This window comes from Emydura macquarii, unplaced genomic scaffold (genome assembly GCF_026122565.2).
Source record: "Emydura macquarii macquarii isolate MOO-44397 ecotype Brisbane River unplaced genomic scaffold, CSIRO-AGI_Emac_v2 contig_3517, whole genome shotgun sequence".
Lineage (NCBI taxonomy): Eukaryota > Metazoa > Chordata > Testudines > Chelidae > Emydura > Emydura macquarii.
Window position 1 is genome coordinate 6,790,147 of NW_027133654.1, and position 19,085 is coordinate 6,809,231.

At 38.7% G+C, this 19,085-nt stretch overlaps 1 protein-coding gene across 2 annotated transcripts in view; it reads right to left on the bottom strand.

Moving 5' to 3' along the window:
* Positions 1-3,045: 3,045 nt before the first annotated feature.
* TSNAX (translin associated factor X) overlaps positions 3,046-19,085 on the bottom strand; it is a 33,927-nt gene continuing 17,887 nt past the window's right edge. For both annotated transcript variants that reach the window (XM_067535807.1, XM_067535808.1), the window contains exons 5-6: positions 8,098-8,225; positions 3,046-5,181 (exon numbers count right to left, since the gene is read on the bottom strand). In XM_067535807.1, coding sequence (XP_067391908.1) covers positions 4,804-5,181; positions 8,098-8,225 — 506 coding nt within the window. In that variant the 3' untranslated portion in view covers positions 3,046-4,803. The remainder of the gene's footprint in view (positions 5,182-8,097; positions 8,226-19,085) is intronic.

The following is a 19,085-nucleotide window of genomic DNA, read 5'->3' on the forward strand; positions in this document are numbered from 1 at the left end:
CTCCGCTAGGTTCTGCAAACAGGTGCTTAAAAGTGATGGTAAGTGAGGTAAAAAGAGGGTAAAATTGATGGAAAAGGGTGATCCTGAATGACTCTCTCCTAAACTAGAAGCATGGTCCATGCTTGCCAAACTTTACTTTGGCTTGCGAAGATTACAAACCTAAAAATAACCAAGGGCTGCTTGCCTGCAGAAGCATCCCATCCAGGCACCCACTACCATATGGTACAATGGTTGTTACAGGATGTATGTAGGCAGATATATTGAACTAAATAAACGACCATCCAAACCCACCAGTTTCAGAAGTGTTTCTCAAAATGGAGTCACAAGCAAACCAACCTTTATTCAGAGCCCAATAGACCTCCACTTCTGGCAGCTGGAGGAAATATGCTCCTAAAGATGCCAGGTAGAAATGGAAATGACTGACTCATGGAACCATCATAACAGATGGTTCAGGAGAATGGCACAGCTACTTCCAACTTGCTGGCCAGAGCCTGAGAAACAAACAAGAAAAGGGAAGAGTCAGAAACGCGGTAGGAAAAAGAAAGAGTCAAATGGAAAGGAGAAAATGAGAGAGGAACAGCAGTAGTAGTAACCATAAGCATTTTATTAATTTTGGTATCTAACTAGCTTACAAAGGCTTGTGATTCACAACAAAGATTGTGGCTGCCAAAGTAGAGATGGACATAAAATGTTCCCTTTGTACGTTGTTAAAAGTGTGAATTGGGATCATTCCCCCCCGCCTCCTTCCCCCAGGCTGTATTTGAAAATAAAAACAGAAAAGAAAGTGTTGTTATTTTTTGGCAGAGAAGTAATCTTGCAAGCTCTGCTCCGGGTATGCAATTCCAATTGACTGTAGTAGGACTTCAGCACCTTGTGAAACCAGGCTCTCTTCATTTAGGTGCCTAACTTTAGGCATAAGGGGGCAGGAGGAAATCAGCCTTTTCCTTTTTTGCAGCCATTTCAATCTCTTCTTTCTTAACAAAATCAACTGGATTTGTTTAACTTCCTGCAAGTCACTCCTGACCCACACAACCCTCCCACAGTCTCACCTCACAAAGACATATCTAGCTTATTTCGCACCTCACCCTGGTCTTCCTTGGTACCTTCATCCTTCCCCAAAGACCTCCTGCCTTCATCTCCCTTTACATCTTCACTTCACTTTCCTCCCACAAACATCCTCTTTCTCCCCTTTTGTGACTCTCCTCCACTGCTTCTTCTCCATCCCAACAACAACAACGGAACCATTACTGTAATCCTTTGCGTGTTTAAAAACTTTAAAGCTTCTTTTCAGAATCAAGCAAGCACTAAACCAAGCAACCACACTTTTTTTATTTAAACCTCATCTTCCCTTCCTCTCCATCTTCTCCCTTCTACTTACCATCTTTCTGGCTCTGTATGGTCTAACCTTAGATTGTAAACTCCTTGGGGCAAAGGCCACATCTGCTCTATATTCCATAAACACTATATATATTTTGGGTACTGTATAAATATCAAGTTTAAAATGTATTTGATTATGGTAAACCTTGCACAAAATCCAAGTAACCAAGACAGTAAGTCAAAATAATATTACATGTTCTGTCAACTAGGAGCTGTTCTGTTGCATAACTTCATTGGCAGTTAAGGAAAACTAAAATATGGATGGGTTTATTTTCCCCATTGCAAATGAGTAGTTTCTGTACAACTGTGAACCCCAAAAGAAAATCCACTTCTCTGAGAAAGAGGATTTTTAAAAGGCAGATGATTTTAGCACGCAAGGCAGCCTTCATGAAACATCTGCTATGACATCACCTTGTTCTGGCTCAATACCAAGCATATCAATGGCTCCACGGAGTAATGGGATAAGAAATGGGAAAACTGCCATTGCTTGTTTAGCAGCTTATTTTGTTGATAAATGTCTGTCACTTTTCAAACAACTACAGTGCAATTGTTTTGGGGGGAAAAAAATATTTCCTTGAGCAAGAGGTTTGCAGGCCATTAGCTATTTCCCATCTGTCATGGTGCTTTAATATACCACACACACTTTGTTCCTACTACAGATTACTCATGGCTTTGATTTTCTGGACAGGAGGGCTCTTAAGAGGCTTAAAAATCATGCCTGACATCATTTACAAAAATTAAATATCTTCTGTAGCCATGTCAAAAGTTTATTCCAATCTCAAAATGTTAAAGCCAATATATATTTGGCAGAATGTGTAACTGTCCTTAGAGACTGTGAAAAGAGAAGAATTGCTCCTTTCATATTCAAGGTTTCCAAAGTGCTTGAAAAGCAAAGAGAGATGGTATTAGTGCACTGGCTGTTTTGTGAAATACGATAGCCATTATGGCTCATCAATGGCAAATGCAGCAGCTTGGGCTTCAGAATCTGTTTTACTGGAAGAGGGAAACACTGCCAGGGCAGCCGGGTTAATCTCATTGTCTCTTTAAAAAGAGTCATGGAATTTTTAACTCCCACCTGATAGCTGCCAGAACAGACAGAAGAGATCTCTGTTTAACATCTCATGGTGCCTTTAACAGTTACCTCTATGTTTTTGCTTCAGACAAGAACACCTCTCAGAAAACTTGCAGTAAGTTCCAAGTTCCTCCCAAAATGCAGATCACTGTATTCTCACCAACTTCAACTGAAGCTTCAGGTGCTCAGCACACCTGAAAAATCAAGCTGCAGGTACAAAAGGCACCCAAAAGCCAAAGCAGACAAAACAAACAGACACTTGGTACTGTCTGTTCATTCCAGGAATAAACTTGTCTTGCCATCAGAGTGTCAACTTCTTTAAGTGCTCTGCATTTGATTATGCACTTGAGGCCCAAGTGCAGTATAGCTGCATTATTATTTTTTAACTAATAGGATAAAACTAATGGGAGAGAAACAATGATGAGATCAGATATTGGTGAGTACCAATCAAGAGGTACAAGTATGGGGAATGAGTCAGATCTTTGAACAGAGCCCTGGCTAAAAGAATGGAATGCATATAAGGTGCACTCAGATGTTGTTAGTCAAGTGTTCTCAAATAGGACAGATAGGTAAAAGAACTACCACATGTTCAACAATACTTTTATAATGATTTTTATTGTTAAAAAAGCCTATTAAACAATTGGAAAAATACTCCTTTTTCAACCCACTAAATAATGCTTTACATGGAAACAATGGAAAAACCTGTGATAAACACTGTAAACTGTTATTCTGGTCTTATATCAGATGACCCAAGTTAAGTAGGACACACCATGCTAACGGGAAAAATATTGGCAGTACATCATCATATGGAAGTGGAAATAAAAAACATGCAGTATTTTCATTTGTGCATGAGGGGCCTATTTCCTGGAGTACTTTTTTTCTTTTTTTTGAAAGAGCATGTTATTTTATCTGCTGTTTTACCCAGCATAATATACATTTTCAAGGGGCCTTTACAACTCTGGATACAAGTGGGTAATTCAGATTATCTGCCAATGAGCTCAAGAATGCCAAATAAATGCAGGGAATTTGCCTGTCTGCCTTATTTTTGTTGCAATTTCTATTTCATAAAAGCATTAAGACACACAAGACAATACATTTCAAAGGGATATGTCACATCTCAGTTAAACACACGGGACCAAATTCTTTCTTCACTAATACCGGTTCACCTCCACGGGAGTCCCTTGGGGTTCCACAAATATAGTGAAGGGCAGAATTCTACCCACTGTCTTTAATCCTGTATCCTCTCAAGTGACAAGCATGCAATCAGCATCCAGCAACACAGTCTGTCCCAGTGCTGAATCATCCAGGATAAATTTCTTAGGCTAGGTTTCTGTACTTGTCAAACCAGCAAACTAAGATTCTGCATCAGTTACACGTTTTATTCTTTAAATTTAAAACAATGTATTCAATTTGTGTAAAGGATTTTCCAACTGATGCCAAAACAGTAAGGCAACAAGGAATCTGAATAAGCAGAGCTAAAATAAAACTGTGAGCCCTGGAATGGCCAGTATACAGTAATATTTACCAGGTGTTATGAGTTTTATCAACGGGCAGAAAACTTTTAGTTTCAGTTTCATGTGCAAAAATATTAGTCAGACTGAACTACAGGTTACATAGCACCTGTACAAAGCTCTGCCTCAATTTCAGCTCCATTGAGACAAACATTTGAGTTAAGGAGATACAAATTAAACAATGGAGATTCAGCATCAGAGAATTATGCTCAAATGGGCCTATTAAAACACTCTGACCCCAGTAACCTAATGGATCAAAAACAAGGGTAGGTTTAGATGCTGGAAGGCTGGGTTTGTTTTGCTCTGATTAAATCATGAGGCTGCTGCTTCTCCAGGCCTTTGGGCCCCCCATTCTGACATGGGTACACTACTTTAGATCTGATATGGGTACAAAGAAACAGGCTACACTCAGGTGCGGGGCCCAAGAGAAATCTGTGGGTAATGCAGAACCACAACGTTTAACTATTTAAAACCTACTCCAAGCATCATGTGATCACTGAAAACAGATGCAGTGGCCAAGGCCATTTGAAGTGAGCGCACTTCACTGAAAGACACCAGCTCTACGGGCGGCACTGACATTTGGTCATTATGACAGCACATAGAGTGGAGGAAAACAGGAGATTATCCATTGAGAGGAGAGATTCAAACATTTGTTCACTTACACATTATGTAAAGGGTTTTTTTGTTACAAGTTTACCTTTGCAAATAATCTTGCTCTGCTAAAACTAAAAACATTACTATATAAAAGCCATGATGAAGGTACATTGAAAACAAACCTAAAATATTAATAAGCTTTCAATTGTACAGCTCAGGTCCCTTCAGGGCCCTGATTGTCTCATTGTTTTACGAAAGACCGTCTTCTCGGTCAATCATTTCTGCTTTGGTGGAGAACACGTCAGCCAGCATGTGCTTTGGGATTTCAGAACCCCTCACTTTTAACGTATAGCAGGCGTTCTCTACTTTGGCCAGACTCTGCTTCAAGGTATATAGTTTCTTAGACACTTCATAGGGTCCAGTGTTGCCAATGTAGGAAAAGCCATCATAAATCTGACGTAAAAACTGACTCAGTTCAAAAGGGGTGTCTATGTCACCATTTCCAACACTGTTAATGCACATCCGCATCAGCTCTCCTGTTAGATCAGCCACACCCAGCAGGTAATCAACTGGGGTCACCTTCAGGCTCCAAGTGCACAGCTGCTTATCATGTGAATTGGAGGAGGGCTGAGGACAAAACAGAACAGAAAGTAGAGTATTGAAAAGGGAGTAAATGGTGGTTTGCACCAGTTTAAACAGACATTGGCATAACTATAGACCAACAATAACAAAAACTTTCAGGCAAATTAAACTACATAGCACTTCTATATAGTAGCAGGTTAGGCTTCAAATGCACTTTATAAACTCATTAACTCTTACCACTCACCTGCATTATACAAAAGTCTCTTCTCTACTTCACAGATGAGAAAATTTTGGCAAATGCATTAACAAATATTTGTAAACACTGAAGTCAGAGATCCATGCCCCGTATCTACCATCTATATCTGTATGCATAGTTACCACATTTGTCTCTGCATATATGTTTACTTGCATTTACATTTTTGTGCACAGACCTCAGGCCACCAGATTTAAAAATTGGCCCTAACTGACCTGTCCAATGCTAGTGATGGAGTCAATGTGAGAGCCAGGGTTAGGAAAAATAAATCATACATTTTGTAATACAATCCAGTTTTTCAAAATATACTTATCATAAAAAGCAGTACATGGGAATAAATGGATGTACTGCTCTGCAATTTTCCCTACATCCATTTTCTACAATCTTACTAAAAGTAACCAATACCTCATGGAGTACTTGAAATATTGTTTTATCAAAAAACAATTATGCTCCTGAATCATATAATTTCTGTATCTCTTCCCACATTTTATATTTCTAAGACTTCCATCATAAGAAAAACTGATCTTTTGTTCTTAAGAGTTCATCTGCTTCCGCTACTTATTCTCCACATGAAGTCATAAATCCTCTATTTATAACATCACAATTTGTTGTGAAAGTGAGTAGGTCAGAGAGGGTTTTCCTTCAGTAGGAGCAGATGAACTCAAAGAAAAAGCTGGTTTCCTTGCAAATATCTTTAATAGTAGAGAATATAAGATGAGAAATACGAAAAACGTGATTATTTAGAAGAAATTGTGTTGTAAAAGTGATTTTCTGTGCATTATCTGCAGCAGCAGAATTGGTGCTGTGCTCCTCCATGTAGAACTCCAAGTCTCCCTTGCCAAGAGTTACAACTGGACAAAACACTTATTGCAGTTAGTGGTTGTAGTTGAAGCCTGACCATTCTGAAATGTATTAAAATGTTAAGACATCATGGTTTCAGATTGCTCAGAAACAGCAGCCCTTGAACATGTGTCTTTCAGATGTCTGCTCTTCTCAAAAGACATTTGCTTAATACTATAGCAAAAGTTGAATTATTATGGAAATATTATGCAGCTGCATGCTTGAGTTTTCCACTCAAAAGGGCTTTTGTGATACATTTTTATTGCAGTGTGAGTTATTATGCAGTGATTGATCAATTTTAAGTAAGTCCCTAGCCATCTAAAGACACCACGTATTACATAGACAGCATTTCTTTCAGGAGAAAGAATATTTATTGATGAAGATACTTGCACCTTACACGACACACAAACTTAGTACAATTAGGACTTAGTAATGCTGTGTGCAAGTGGCAAATATTTTTTCCAGGAAATTTCACAAACATTTTTGGCATTTTGGCCTGCGGAAGCATCACTCTCACCATGAAATTTCAGCAACAATTTTGAGCGGAGATATGTGCAAAATACACTTTCATTTGGAAACTAACGTAACACAGTGGTTAGACATTTTTTCTTTGATGAGCTGAAACAATTTGCAACTCTCTCTCACACACACACACAGACTTTGGAGATGGAAGGCAATGGCAACAAGATGCATAGTGGCAGACACTCCAGTCACAGAGGGAGCCAAGGGCTCAGGTGGTGGCAGAGGTTTCTCTTCCTGCAGGTAGAGGAAGAGTGTAGCATACCTACCAGGCCAGTGGTAAGGGAATCAAAAGGGATTTCTTTCTTTCCTAAGTCTGAACAACCTGACTGCAACACTGAATCTCTTTGTGTCCAGCTGACATTACAAGAGTACTTTGAATCTTCTAACAGGAGTTCCAGTTTCTCTGCAATTCCTCAACTAGCAGTGGCATAAGGCGCTTCTCTGTTTAGGGATGGGCAGGGGAGAGAGGAAGTGTAAGAAATGGAAGATGCTGTATTACACATAGGAGAGGAAGAAAAGCTAGTCTGTCCTCTGGGGAACTTCAAGATTAATTCTAAGGGAGATATCAGTGACCTTGCTAGGACATAAAACATGTATACTAGCTGGTTATAGTGAAAAAATGGTGAGTTGATAAAACTGTGACAGAAGGCAACGCCCTTCCTCTCATCACTCTCTGCTGTTGCCTCCTATAATTAGGTAATTTTGAGCAATGGGACTGAGTCAGTGGAAGTCTGTACCCCTTACATTAATTTGCCTCTTCTATTTAGGTTTTTACGCTACCCCCATCAGCATGGTACCTGAGTGCCTACTGGATATAATCATATAGGCAATATGTATTATAAAATTTAGAAAAGTTGCTCTAGAATTATGCAATGGTATGCTATTATACTGGCTCTTTTTCCCACTGGAAAGGGCTCCGCCTGGTCCATGAATGTAAGACACCTGCCACAGATCTAGCTTATTTCTACTATCCATGAAAAGCAAAGTTTGGCCAAATACTGAGCCAGTAACTGGACTTTGTTCAGATGCCAGTATTCTGTAACTTTAAGCCTCTGTAATCCATTGTGCTGTTAGCACTAACCCTGTCTAGCCTGCTGTAGGGTGAAGACCTCTGCAGTTTGACTCTGCCTTTTATTATGGCACCAATAAATTTCTCTAGCATGTCATATTACCAAGGAATATGTGAATTTGTGAAAAGTTTGCTTCCTATAAACAAAAAATTGGAGTGACCTTCAGAAGCTGTTAAAATATGTGACAAGTATATTAGAAATGCTAAGTATGGGAAGGCTTCTTTGAAAATAAGTGGATAAAACTATCTCATCATATGTGAATAAAACAATTCTCACCGTGTTTGTGTCTTTTTCTTTGTCTTCCGTCGTAAATATTAGCTGTTTGTTGATCTCCTTAACGCTAACTAATGATCGTGTTTTGATGAAATATTGGAAAGACACTGCCTCTACGTATTCCTGAAGACCTGTAGGAACAACAAAACAGTCAAACTAATGAAACTTCTCAGAAGAGAGCCATGCTTACAATTACAGACACCTTTTAGAAGGAATTATTTTCAAGGTCACCTTCATAAGGAAAGTGAAAATGGTGCAAAAGACAAAAACAGTCTTAGGAGCTGTATACATAATTGTATTAATCTAATATCCTTCCCTCATATACAAACTAAGAAGTTAAACCAACATCTTGGTAATATGCATTTTCAACATCTTTTATTCAGAAGGGTACATCATGCATAGAACCTTTTCCATTCAGATCCTTTAGTAATCATTATATAAAGCATGATCCTGCTCCCACTGACCTTTTGGGCCTGTTCTCACTCAACAGCAGCTCTGTACAGTGGGATATTAAGAAACTTGTTTAATAGACTATTTCTCTGATAGAAAAAGAAATTAATACCATAGTTGAAACTCTCAGGAAAAAATTGGTTTCTGTTAGCAGCATTTGCATGAATGTTGAGCCTGAGATGGTACTCTTTATTTAGGCAAAATCCCCATTATTGAGTATTTTTGATGAGTGAACACAATAAGGCTAAAAGACCAATTTTCCAAGTAATTTTTCTCTCTCCTTGAATCTGTCCCAGGCTGTAATTTCCTCCAACACTCCCTGTGGTGAAACTGATTAGGTGAGGCACAAAGCCATGGTGCACAGTATGAAGACCAAAAGCTGCATGAAAATTTGATTTTTACTCTCCAATAACAATAAAGCAATATAAATTTGCATTATTCCATCTAGTTATTACTGGAAAGTACTGATTTAAGACCAAGCTTCCCACATCTTCTCTTTTGTGGAGAATCACCGAATCATAAAAATGCAGGACTGGAAGGGACCCCAAGGAATCGAGTCAATTCCCCATGCTGAGGCAGGACCAAGTATACCTAGACTATTCATGACATGTCTGCCCTTTTCTTAAAAATCACCAATGACCGGGATTCCACAACCTCCCTTGGTAACTTTCTGCAAAGCTTAACTAGCCTTATAGTTAGAAAGGTTTTCCTAATATCTATCCTAAATCTCCCTTGCTGCCCATTACTTAGGCTCATTACTTCTTGTCCTACCTTGGTGGGCATGGAGAACAATTGATCACAGTCCTCTTTGTAATAGGCCTTACCATATTTGAAGACTGTTATCAGGTCCCCCATCAGTCTTCTTTTCTGGAGACTAAACAAGCCCATTTTTTTTTAAACCTTTCCTCATATGTCAGGATTTCTAAACCTTTTGTAATTTTTGTTGCTCTCTTCTGGATTCTTTCCAATTTGTTCCCATATTTCTTAAAGTGTAGCTGTCAAAGCTGGACAATATATTCCAGCTGAGACCTCATCAGCCCTGAGTACAGAGGGACAATTACCTCCTGTGTCTTACATATCACGCTCCTGTTAATAAACCCCAGAATGATATTAGCCTTTTTGCAACTGCATCACATTGTTGGCTAATATTCAATTTGCAATCTACTATAACTCCCAGATCCTCTTCTGCAGTACTACTGCATAGCCAGTTATTCCCCATTTTGTAGTTGTGCGTTTGATTTTTCCTTCTTAAGTGAAGTTCTTTGCACTTGTCTTTATTGAATTTCATCTTGTTGAATTCAGACCAATTCTCCCATTTGTCAGGGTCATTTTAGTGTTTATAACCTCTCCCATCGTGATGTCATCCACAAATGTTATAAGCATATTCTCCACTCCATTATCCCAGTGATATTATAGTGAAAATATTGAACAGTACTGGACCCAGGATGGACATCTGTGGGACCCCACTAGATACGATCTCTCACTTTCATAGTGAACCATTTACAACTATTTTTTTAGTATGGTCATTCAACCGGTTTGCATCCACCTTGTGGTAATTTCATCTAGACCACATTTCCCTAGTTTATGAGAATGTGATGCACGACTGTGTCAAAAACCTTATTAAAATCAAGATATAACACAGCAATTAACCGATTCATTACTTACATCCTGTAGTTAGGGTGGCTTCATTCTCCAGCAACGTATGGGATATACTAAGTCACAGACCCTGCCCCAAAGAGCTTACAACTTAAAAAAGCAAGACATAACAGGTAGATAAAACAAACAAGTGCTTGGAGAAGCAGGGAGAGAAAAGATGAGCTAACAAATACTATATTGTTTTAGGACAGATTAGCTGTGTACATAATTTGCAGTGAATTGTAGTCAACACAATTCACCACCTGCTTAGCGGTTACCAGATGGCAGTTTTCTGTACGGCATTACAGAAGAGGTGAGATTTAAGGAGGGACTTCAAGGAAGATCACTTGGTAGCTTTACAGATTTTGACAGGGAGTTTTGTCCACCTTTTTAAGCGGCTGAATTGGGGAAAGCATGTAGGAAGTGTCCATAAGCAGGCAATAGCTGGCTTGGTTGGTGGAGTGGAGGCAGAAATCAACCTCACAGTAAGATAACAGAATGAATAGGCATGGTGGGGCTAAAATTTGAAGGACTTTGACAATGCAGATGAGAAATTCATACTTGACATGTTGGAAGGTGCCAAAGGAGAGCATTAAAAACACAGGGATATAGTCACAGCAACATGCCAGAGAAATGATTGAGGAGAAAAGCTAGACCAATCCAAGACTACATTTAAAAACCTATGATTTAGATAAAGCATTTTGAGCGTAAGAGGAAAAAGGCTGCTAAAAAGAATGTGCTCCAACAGAATCCTCCAAAACGTTTATTAGCCTATAAATTGTAGAAACAATTGGATTTCATCACCCATCCTTTCCCAGGATCATCTTGTTGTATTCAGTTATGATGCAGTGATGACATTTGACTAACAATTTATTATGGCATTTTATCTGATTCTGTATATAAGCAGTGAGCTACCAGATGTAGCAGCATGTCACATGGGAAATCTGCCAGAGCACATTTCCGCTGTCTTCGGACTGGACAATCGAACGAAGGACCAAGGGCCTAATCAGCTTCCTCTGCTAAAAGAGATCAAGTGAGCTCCCAGCTTCCCTATTCATCAGTCCCTTGATCACACTACCCCATTCCCTAAATTCACTCCAGTCCACAGCTTCCTCTTTCCTCCTTCAATTTCTACCTGCCTGCTCCCACACATATCCTCTATCTCTTTCCTTTACTTTGTGTCTTACATTCTGATCATCCCCACATATCTCTCAACTCACACCGCCTAACTATTTCACCTTCACTTAACTCTCACATAGAAGCATTAAACAAAAATCTGGTTTGCCATTTGCTTTCATTTACCCCTTTCATGATTTTGATTAATTCCCCTTGTTTCAGAATTATAAGATTTACCTCTCATTATTTGGTTACATATAATGTCTTGCACATTATCTTCCAAATGTGTCTAGTTTATTTGGTAGCTCAAATTAGTCACACATTTGGAGCTGTTTCGACTTCAAATGGCATTTCTGGGCTCCCTGGAATGACTACTTTGCTATTTTTTCCATTAAAAATAATCAAACTTGACCATAGTATAAGGCTTTTTAAAAGCCCCCTTTCTGCCATAAGAAGTTCAAAGATGACATTGAAATGACCTAAGACCTTGAAATAAGGTGTTTGTATGTGCAGGTAAAAGGATGTTTAAATATGTTATGTTTTAGCTTAATGAAAGGACATCCGCTATTCACAGAAAATAATCCCCGAGGTGAAAAATTCCATCCTATTTCACTATTCCATCCAACAATCCCTTTCCCTTCTGCTCTTGTTTTGGATTTATTCCAAAACAGGATTATTTGTGGATTGTGCTGCCAGTAATAGAGTAGTTTATAAGGATGCTTTTATGTAATTTATTTTGTTTTCCCTGTACCCACATGGAGAAGTCCAATTAAAGGCCTCTAATTATTTCTAGTAGCACTTTCTACAAATACAGATACAGGGTACCAGAACTGAGAAGAGTTTGTCATGTTTTATTACATTTACTGTATGTTAACAATGGCTCATTTAATTTTTTATCATTACCAGTTATCCTCCTAAAGAAATGCAACAAACCACCGTAACGAGCTATGCTAACTTTCTCATGCATATTGAACATGGAAAGACTGAGTAATTTTTTCTTCTATCTAGAAGACAGATCTTCTGCATACAGTCCCAATACATTCAGTAGAACTATTCAGCATTCATCAAAAAGATATTCAAGCGAGTTCTTACAAAGACCCAATATAGAGACCAAAATTGGCAACAGATTTTAGCAGCACACTTCTCATGACTCCCCACTGAAAGCTAAACAACAGAGCCAGAAGTTCAGTTTGCATTACTGTTGGTGATAATTTTCTTTCAAAGTTCATTTCATTTTAGAGCTGAAGCAACTCGAGCATGCCCCCTAAAACAGTCATCTCAATATTACTAGTGTAGCTGGAAACTGGCCCTTTTCAAATACGTAAGATGTTGCCATAGGGTTACACACAAAAGAAGCAGGAATTTGTGAGGAGCAGAAAGGAAGATGGGGCCAGGAGGCTGAGGAGAGAGACTGGAGATTAAGGGAAGACACTGGCAGGATGGGGAGGGAGACAGAACAGAGCTATGGGAAGGGGATGGAGAGTGACAGAATGGCAGATGCCCAATCTGAGGGATTAGGTAAATGGAAACTCTCTGACTGCTTGAGGTGGGGTGGAGATCACATTTTTGCATATGCATACTGAAATTTCCATTTGAAATAATTACACCCAAAATGGGGCTGAGGGGCTATCCCCTAAAGGTTAAAAACAGGAGACCAAGAAACATAAGAAATTAAACTTTAAGTGTAAATTTTGAACGCAAAATATTTTTATAATCTCATGATTTTTCAGGCAGCAACTAGTAACTCTTGAGCTCACAAGGCTGGCAATACTGGCCATCTATTTTCTTTCTTCCTGCATATTATTTATCTATTCCTATTCCCCCGCAATCTTGTTTTCCTTCTTCCTCCCCACACTTCCTTCCTCTCTCTTTCTCAATGCCTTCTTCTTCTCCCCACCCTTAATCTCTTAATACACTGCCATTGCTGGGAGATGGCTAAATGAGACAGCCAGTGCTGACCCCCTCCTATACTGTGCAGCAGGAATCATGGGACAGAGTGCAGCAATAAGAAATGCAGTACTGTGGTTTGCTGCCATCTTAATATGCAGTGGCCACACAAAGAACAGCAGAGGAAATCCTGTTCACGCCTGTTCACTTCAACTGGAATGAGATTTCAGCAGTGTTGCAAGATGGGAGGGGGAAGGCAGGACATCGCTCAAGGAGTACAAGAGTGACTGTCATGTGAAATTGCCTGTTAGGATTTGAACCTACAGATGGTGCAGGAATTGGTCTAGAAAAATTAATTGGATCTGTAGGCCACTGAGCCACCCACCCCCCTCATCCCTATTATTTAAAACCTGTAACATTATTCCTGTGGAACATCCTTTCAAATAATTGGAATAAACCAGTGTTCTCCATCAGCAGAGTGGGGCACCTTTCCTGATCCTCAAAATTAAACACTGATAAAGCAGTGGCAAATTAATGGGTTGATGTGAGTCAAGAATGACAAAATTAGAGAACTACTGGAATATCCAACCAGACCAGTCAATTAACTGGATGTTTCTACTAACACAAACAGAAGTAAAAGTCAAATGTGTTAATGATTAAATGTGATCAGTAGGTTTCAGAGTCGACACCCTGTTAAGATTAATATGGCAGTTCACCCTTCTCACAATCTTTATTTCAATTTTGGTTTTCTACAGACTCAGGAAAATAGCTTTCATTAGATTCAAAAGTTCTGTGTCCAGTGACAAGTGCTAGAAACTGATGTTGATTATATGAAAGTTTAAAGTTCTGTAAAACTATCCAACACTGCTTATTTGCTGTCAGAGTGTCCTAAGGTTTACATATTTGGGGACGGACTGAAGTCAAAGGTTAATTTTATAACTGCATAGAGTAAGAAAGCTGAATATAGAGCCAGCTATCCTCCAGTGATTTGGATATCCTGTTGTGAGAACAGCTTTAAAAAAAAGAGCTCTGGTAATGCTAACCCCTGGCCCTTGCGTATCGAGATAGCTAACAAGTCCAAACAGCACTGAAACAAAATCTACATTGAGGCCTTTAAGTTTAAAAAGTGTTTTATTTGCTATTATTTTGATTCACTGTAGCAACCCTTCAAAGACTGAGTCACTATGCCATGTTGAGTTATATACAGCTTTGGGGTTCTTGAAAAAACTTTTAGGCGAGAATAATACAATTTGTGCCATGTCTACACTCCAATTTTTCTGAAACCACCTTTCCAATCAATTTAGTTAAACCTGTGCAAACCTGCATGAACATTCTTATTGCTGTTTAAGAAATGTTTATCTCCATTTAAACAGATTCCTCACTGACTTAAACTAAACTGAAAGAAGCCTGTTTAAAAATGAAAAAGAATATCCCCAGAGCCTTCTAACACTGGTTTAAGTACACAGATTTAATATCATATAGTTAGTTAAACCATTGCAAATTTCTCATATAGACAAGACCCAAATATGTTGTGTGTGATTCTGATATGCTCCTGAGGGGTCATCTACAAGTTAACATAATGCTTCCTCACCAAGAATTACAATTCCTTCATGTTCCCTTCTTCCCACTACTTCTCTCTCTCCCCCCCCCCCCTTTTTTTTTTAGGATGGATTCTGCTGTATATACTGCAGTGGTATATTTAAGGTTCTAAAGTGCTCATATTTGCATGTTCTACTACTTTGTTTGCATTTTGTTTATATACTGGCTTATTTTATCCAAAAACCTTTATTTAAAAGTTACCAAATACAATGGCACCTTCAGTCTAGGCTTTAGTTTGCCTCCTCCAACTATATGAAGACACGAGGCAGCCATATTTGTTAACTAAAGACCGAGGTCTAAAATCAGCATTGAAATAAGCAGGTGAAAATCTACAGAGTTTTGAACAGTCTCTCAGTCCATACCATCATTTCCACTAGTATATAACTGAGGCACTATTCTGCTCTGATCTTGCAGGCTTTCATACACACTGCAAGGCTGAACTAAAGAAATAAAGATAGCACTGTTCCTGTAGTTAATTTAAAGAGGACACAAATTTCAAACAAAGATAAAAGTGACAACTAACAAAATGTCTTCTGCAGGAAGCTCATAGTTGGTGACAGTTTTATATATGTGTAGTCCTGTACCTATGCCTTACTCCTACTTGAGATATATCTGACAGATGTTCCACAATCATTTCTATTCCCTTGCACTGACTTTTGTTACAAAATGTAGTCATTCTGTAGAATTCAACAAGTCAAAGAGTCAAATATTCTAGATGAATTTTTAAAAGGGGCTGAATAACTATGACCAATAACAATTGCTGTAAACAAGTGTTAAGATTTCCCAGTTTCCTGTGCTGGGGGGGGTAATCAAATGCTAAGCTGACCCCCTTGTGATATGCTAATAGGAGTAATTAAATCCCATTGGGCATTAGCTAATCAATACAGGAATGAAGAAGGATTTTTCCCCTCTGTACAGCATTGCACAACTGCACAATATCGTGGCATGGGAGAAGATGGGGGTGAAAGGAGAGGTTCTTCCACCAAAGTATCCACTACAGGCCTGTGCTGAGGATGGGATGTCAGATCTGATGTCCCATTCACCCTGTTATATGACAAATCTTACACTAAAAAATCTGAGGCCAAATCTAAACAGGTGCACAGACTCCTTTATTCCTATGGACGGGAGCCCTGAACCAGCCTGACCACTCCCCCTAGTGGTCATGATGAGCAGTGGCAGCAGAATGACTGGTGATTAGCTGCTGCCCTGCAATCAGGAACCACAGAAGCAGAGAAGGGACAGAGCTCATATGAGCTCCCTGTCTCCAGATCTCAGAGACCTGGATCTCAGAGACTTGCCAGTGGACTCTAGAGAACTGACTTGTCACATGATGCTGGCTCCTCCCAATACCAGCTATTAAACTGTATTAAAAGACAGCTAACATATGCTAACTATTTCCCTAATATCACTTTTCCATGTAAGCAATTGCTGCAGTAATGTTACAGCATTACATATTGGATGGGAGGGGTCCAGTCAATGGGTGGGGTGATATATACTACCAATGTCTCTATTAATAAGCTAGCCCATACCATGAACAACTTGGAGAAATCTTGGGTCTATGTATATCCTAAGTTTCCTCCCAACCTCACTGTACTCATCTCTGTAATTCTTCCAGAGTTCTACTGATAACCAATTGTTTCCTTGATTATGTCCTGTTCAATGGTGGCTGAATTAAACTTAAATCACTGCATATTCACAATGGAAACAATTTTTTAAATTCTCTCACACAGATATATGAATACTGCAGCAGTCAGTAAGAGAAGAGGCTTTAAGTTTGTTAACTGTGCTTGTTCCTTAAAAGAGAATGGAAAGAGCCAAGAGGTTTTCGAAGGAGGAGAGAGAATAGGGAAAGCATCAGGATGGAATTATGAAGGGAAAGAGTCACAAGAGGTCAGATTTAAAAGAGTAATGAAACTGGCTGAGAAAAGCCACCATTTGGCTATTTTTAATCAACCAGCTCATTTAAAAACAGAAAGTCAATCAACAAAATTATATCTGATAAACAACAGCTTATACACTGATAATTCTTTAGTTTTTCAGTATCCTCATCTGGAAACTTTGTTTCCATTTCTGGCATCTTACCTCTGCTCTTGTTCATGAAGAGCGAGGAGGTGAATTTGTTTAATTTTTCAGCTATCACCTGTTCCTGTGTTAAGTTCTCTCTATAGACCAATGACTTCCTTCATTGATCTCTTCCCCTTTATGTATTTAAAGGATATTTAATTCTTTTGATGGGTGATCCTTCTACAATAGTTTATTATGCCTTACTCACTCCGTTTATTTTTAGACCATTTCAGCTTTCCTTCATACTCTTCTTTATCCCAGCAGATGATTAAACATGTCATTCACTTTTTTTTGCTACAATACTTTTATAACTTTCTTAAAATCAAATGTGGATAACTATTCCCACTTCTATTATTTCAGAACTGTATATTCATTTCTTGAATTTAAAGTTGGTTTTACTTTAGAAATATACATGAAAAGGAGTTGTGAAGGTGAGTTCCAGTGTGAGATATTTATTGTAAAAGAAAGATAAAAAATAAAGCAGCGAGAACAAAAACAGAACAGTGGGAAAATACTTGTATGTCATAACGCAGAAACTTATTATCAATCATACAGTTTCTAGTCAACAGAGCCCTGCATACACTACAAAAATAACCTTGTTTAAACATTGCTTATTCTTGCCTATTTGGACACTAAACGAACAAATATATCCATGCTAGCATACCACATTATGACGCAAGTAAATATCTAGGATAAAACATGTTCCTCTAGCAGGACCAAAACATTTCTCCACCCAGCCACACATGGGCCTTGTCTACACTGGCCAGTGCAACAATGCTAGGAGCCTTGATGGAGACACACTTCCAGTGTTGTACACACCATATTAATTAGAACTGCAAAGTGTCCCTAAATAGGACAAGGCCACAAGCAAGAATAAGCCATATTATAACAATGTTCGGCCACAACTAAATTTCACATTTAAACATGGTTCTTCTAGTATAGACCTTTTTCTAGTATAGCCTGGAGAGGAGAAATTCTGTGTTCTGAGGCTCTGTCAACACTGAGCTTTTTCATAAGTAATTCCAGTGCTTCACCCATCACTGCAGCTCTACCAGACACAGCAACCATGGGAGCATCAGTGAGATGCTGACATTTTTATAACCATGTCATTTAATCCTGTTCAGAGAAGGTGTAGACATGGTGGTAAAAAACTGATAACCTATACTCTCTTTTGCAAGAGTTCCCACCACCGCAACCACTAGTGAAGGCACACGAGCTGTAATGCAATGGAAAAGCTCAGCTAGACAAGGCCCTAGCTACATCTATTATTATTAATTTGTATTACGGTAGTGTAGAGAGGCTCCAAAAAGGTCAGGGGCCCATTGTTATAAGCAATCTGCAGAAGAGACAGTCCCTGTCCCAAAGATCTTACAATTCCCTTGAGTTTCATGGATATATCAGAGAACAGAATCAGGCCCCAACTGGTTAATGCTAAGGCAAATATCTAGAATTGTGTTCTTATGAAGTACTGCATTTGCTCTTCCCCCACGCACAAGCCCTAACTACATGCAGTACGAGTGTCTATCACATGAATGCCTACCCTAATTTACCTGTGTATCACTATAATAAATATTTGCTTTCAGTTGCCTAAGAAAGTAAAGCTTGTGAAGTGCTTCTCATTTTTCGAACATAATGGAATTACTACATTTATGCGAACTAGTCTCAGAATATACTTGGAAGTATTTCCACAAATCTTACTGATTTATAAAGCATGTTTTGGGGTGCTTAAGTTTGGTGTGTGCATTTGGTGTACATTAGTGACATTGGCACAGTATTTATTGGAATAGGCAAAACAGTCATCACAAAAAGCTATTCTGTCTCTGCTTCATTGTAGATCTTATGCCTAGAACCTTTCCCAGTCCTCCTGACTTCCTGCTAAAATTTTAAAGAAACATGACACATTTCCTCACAGGATATATTTGGTATATTTTACAAATTGAGGCAAGGGGCAAGAATTCTATATTCCACGTTAAAATTTTAAAAATATCAACAAATTGGAACATTCAGAACATAACAAATTAAGAGTCCTACATTTTTTAAAACGGACTCATTATTTCAGTATCTCTGTTTGCTTGTTTAATCATCCCTTGGGACAATCTGTACTGTTAAGAAAAGTGTAGAAAACAGGCATCAGTTTTTGTTGTTCAATTATTAGTTCTATACTCAGTGTTTGAGCTCACACAAGTATCCTTTGGGGAAACATCCTGCGTGCCGTTAGCACTATTCTTAATAAGGGAAAG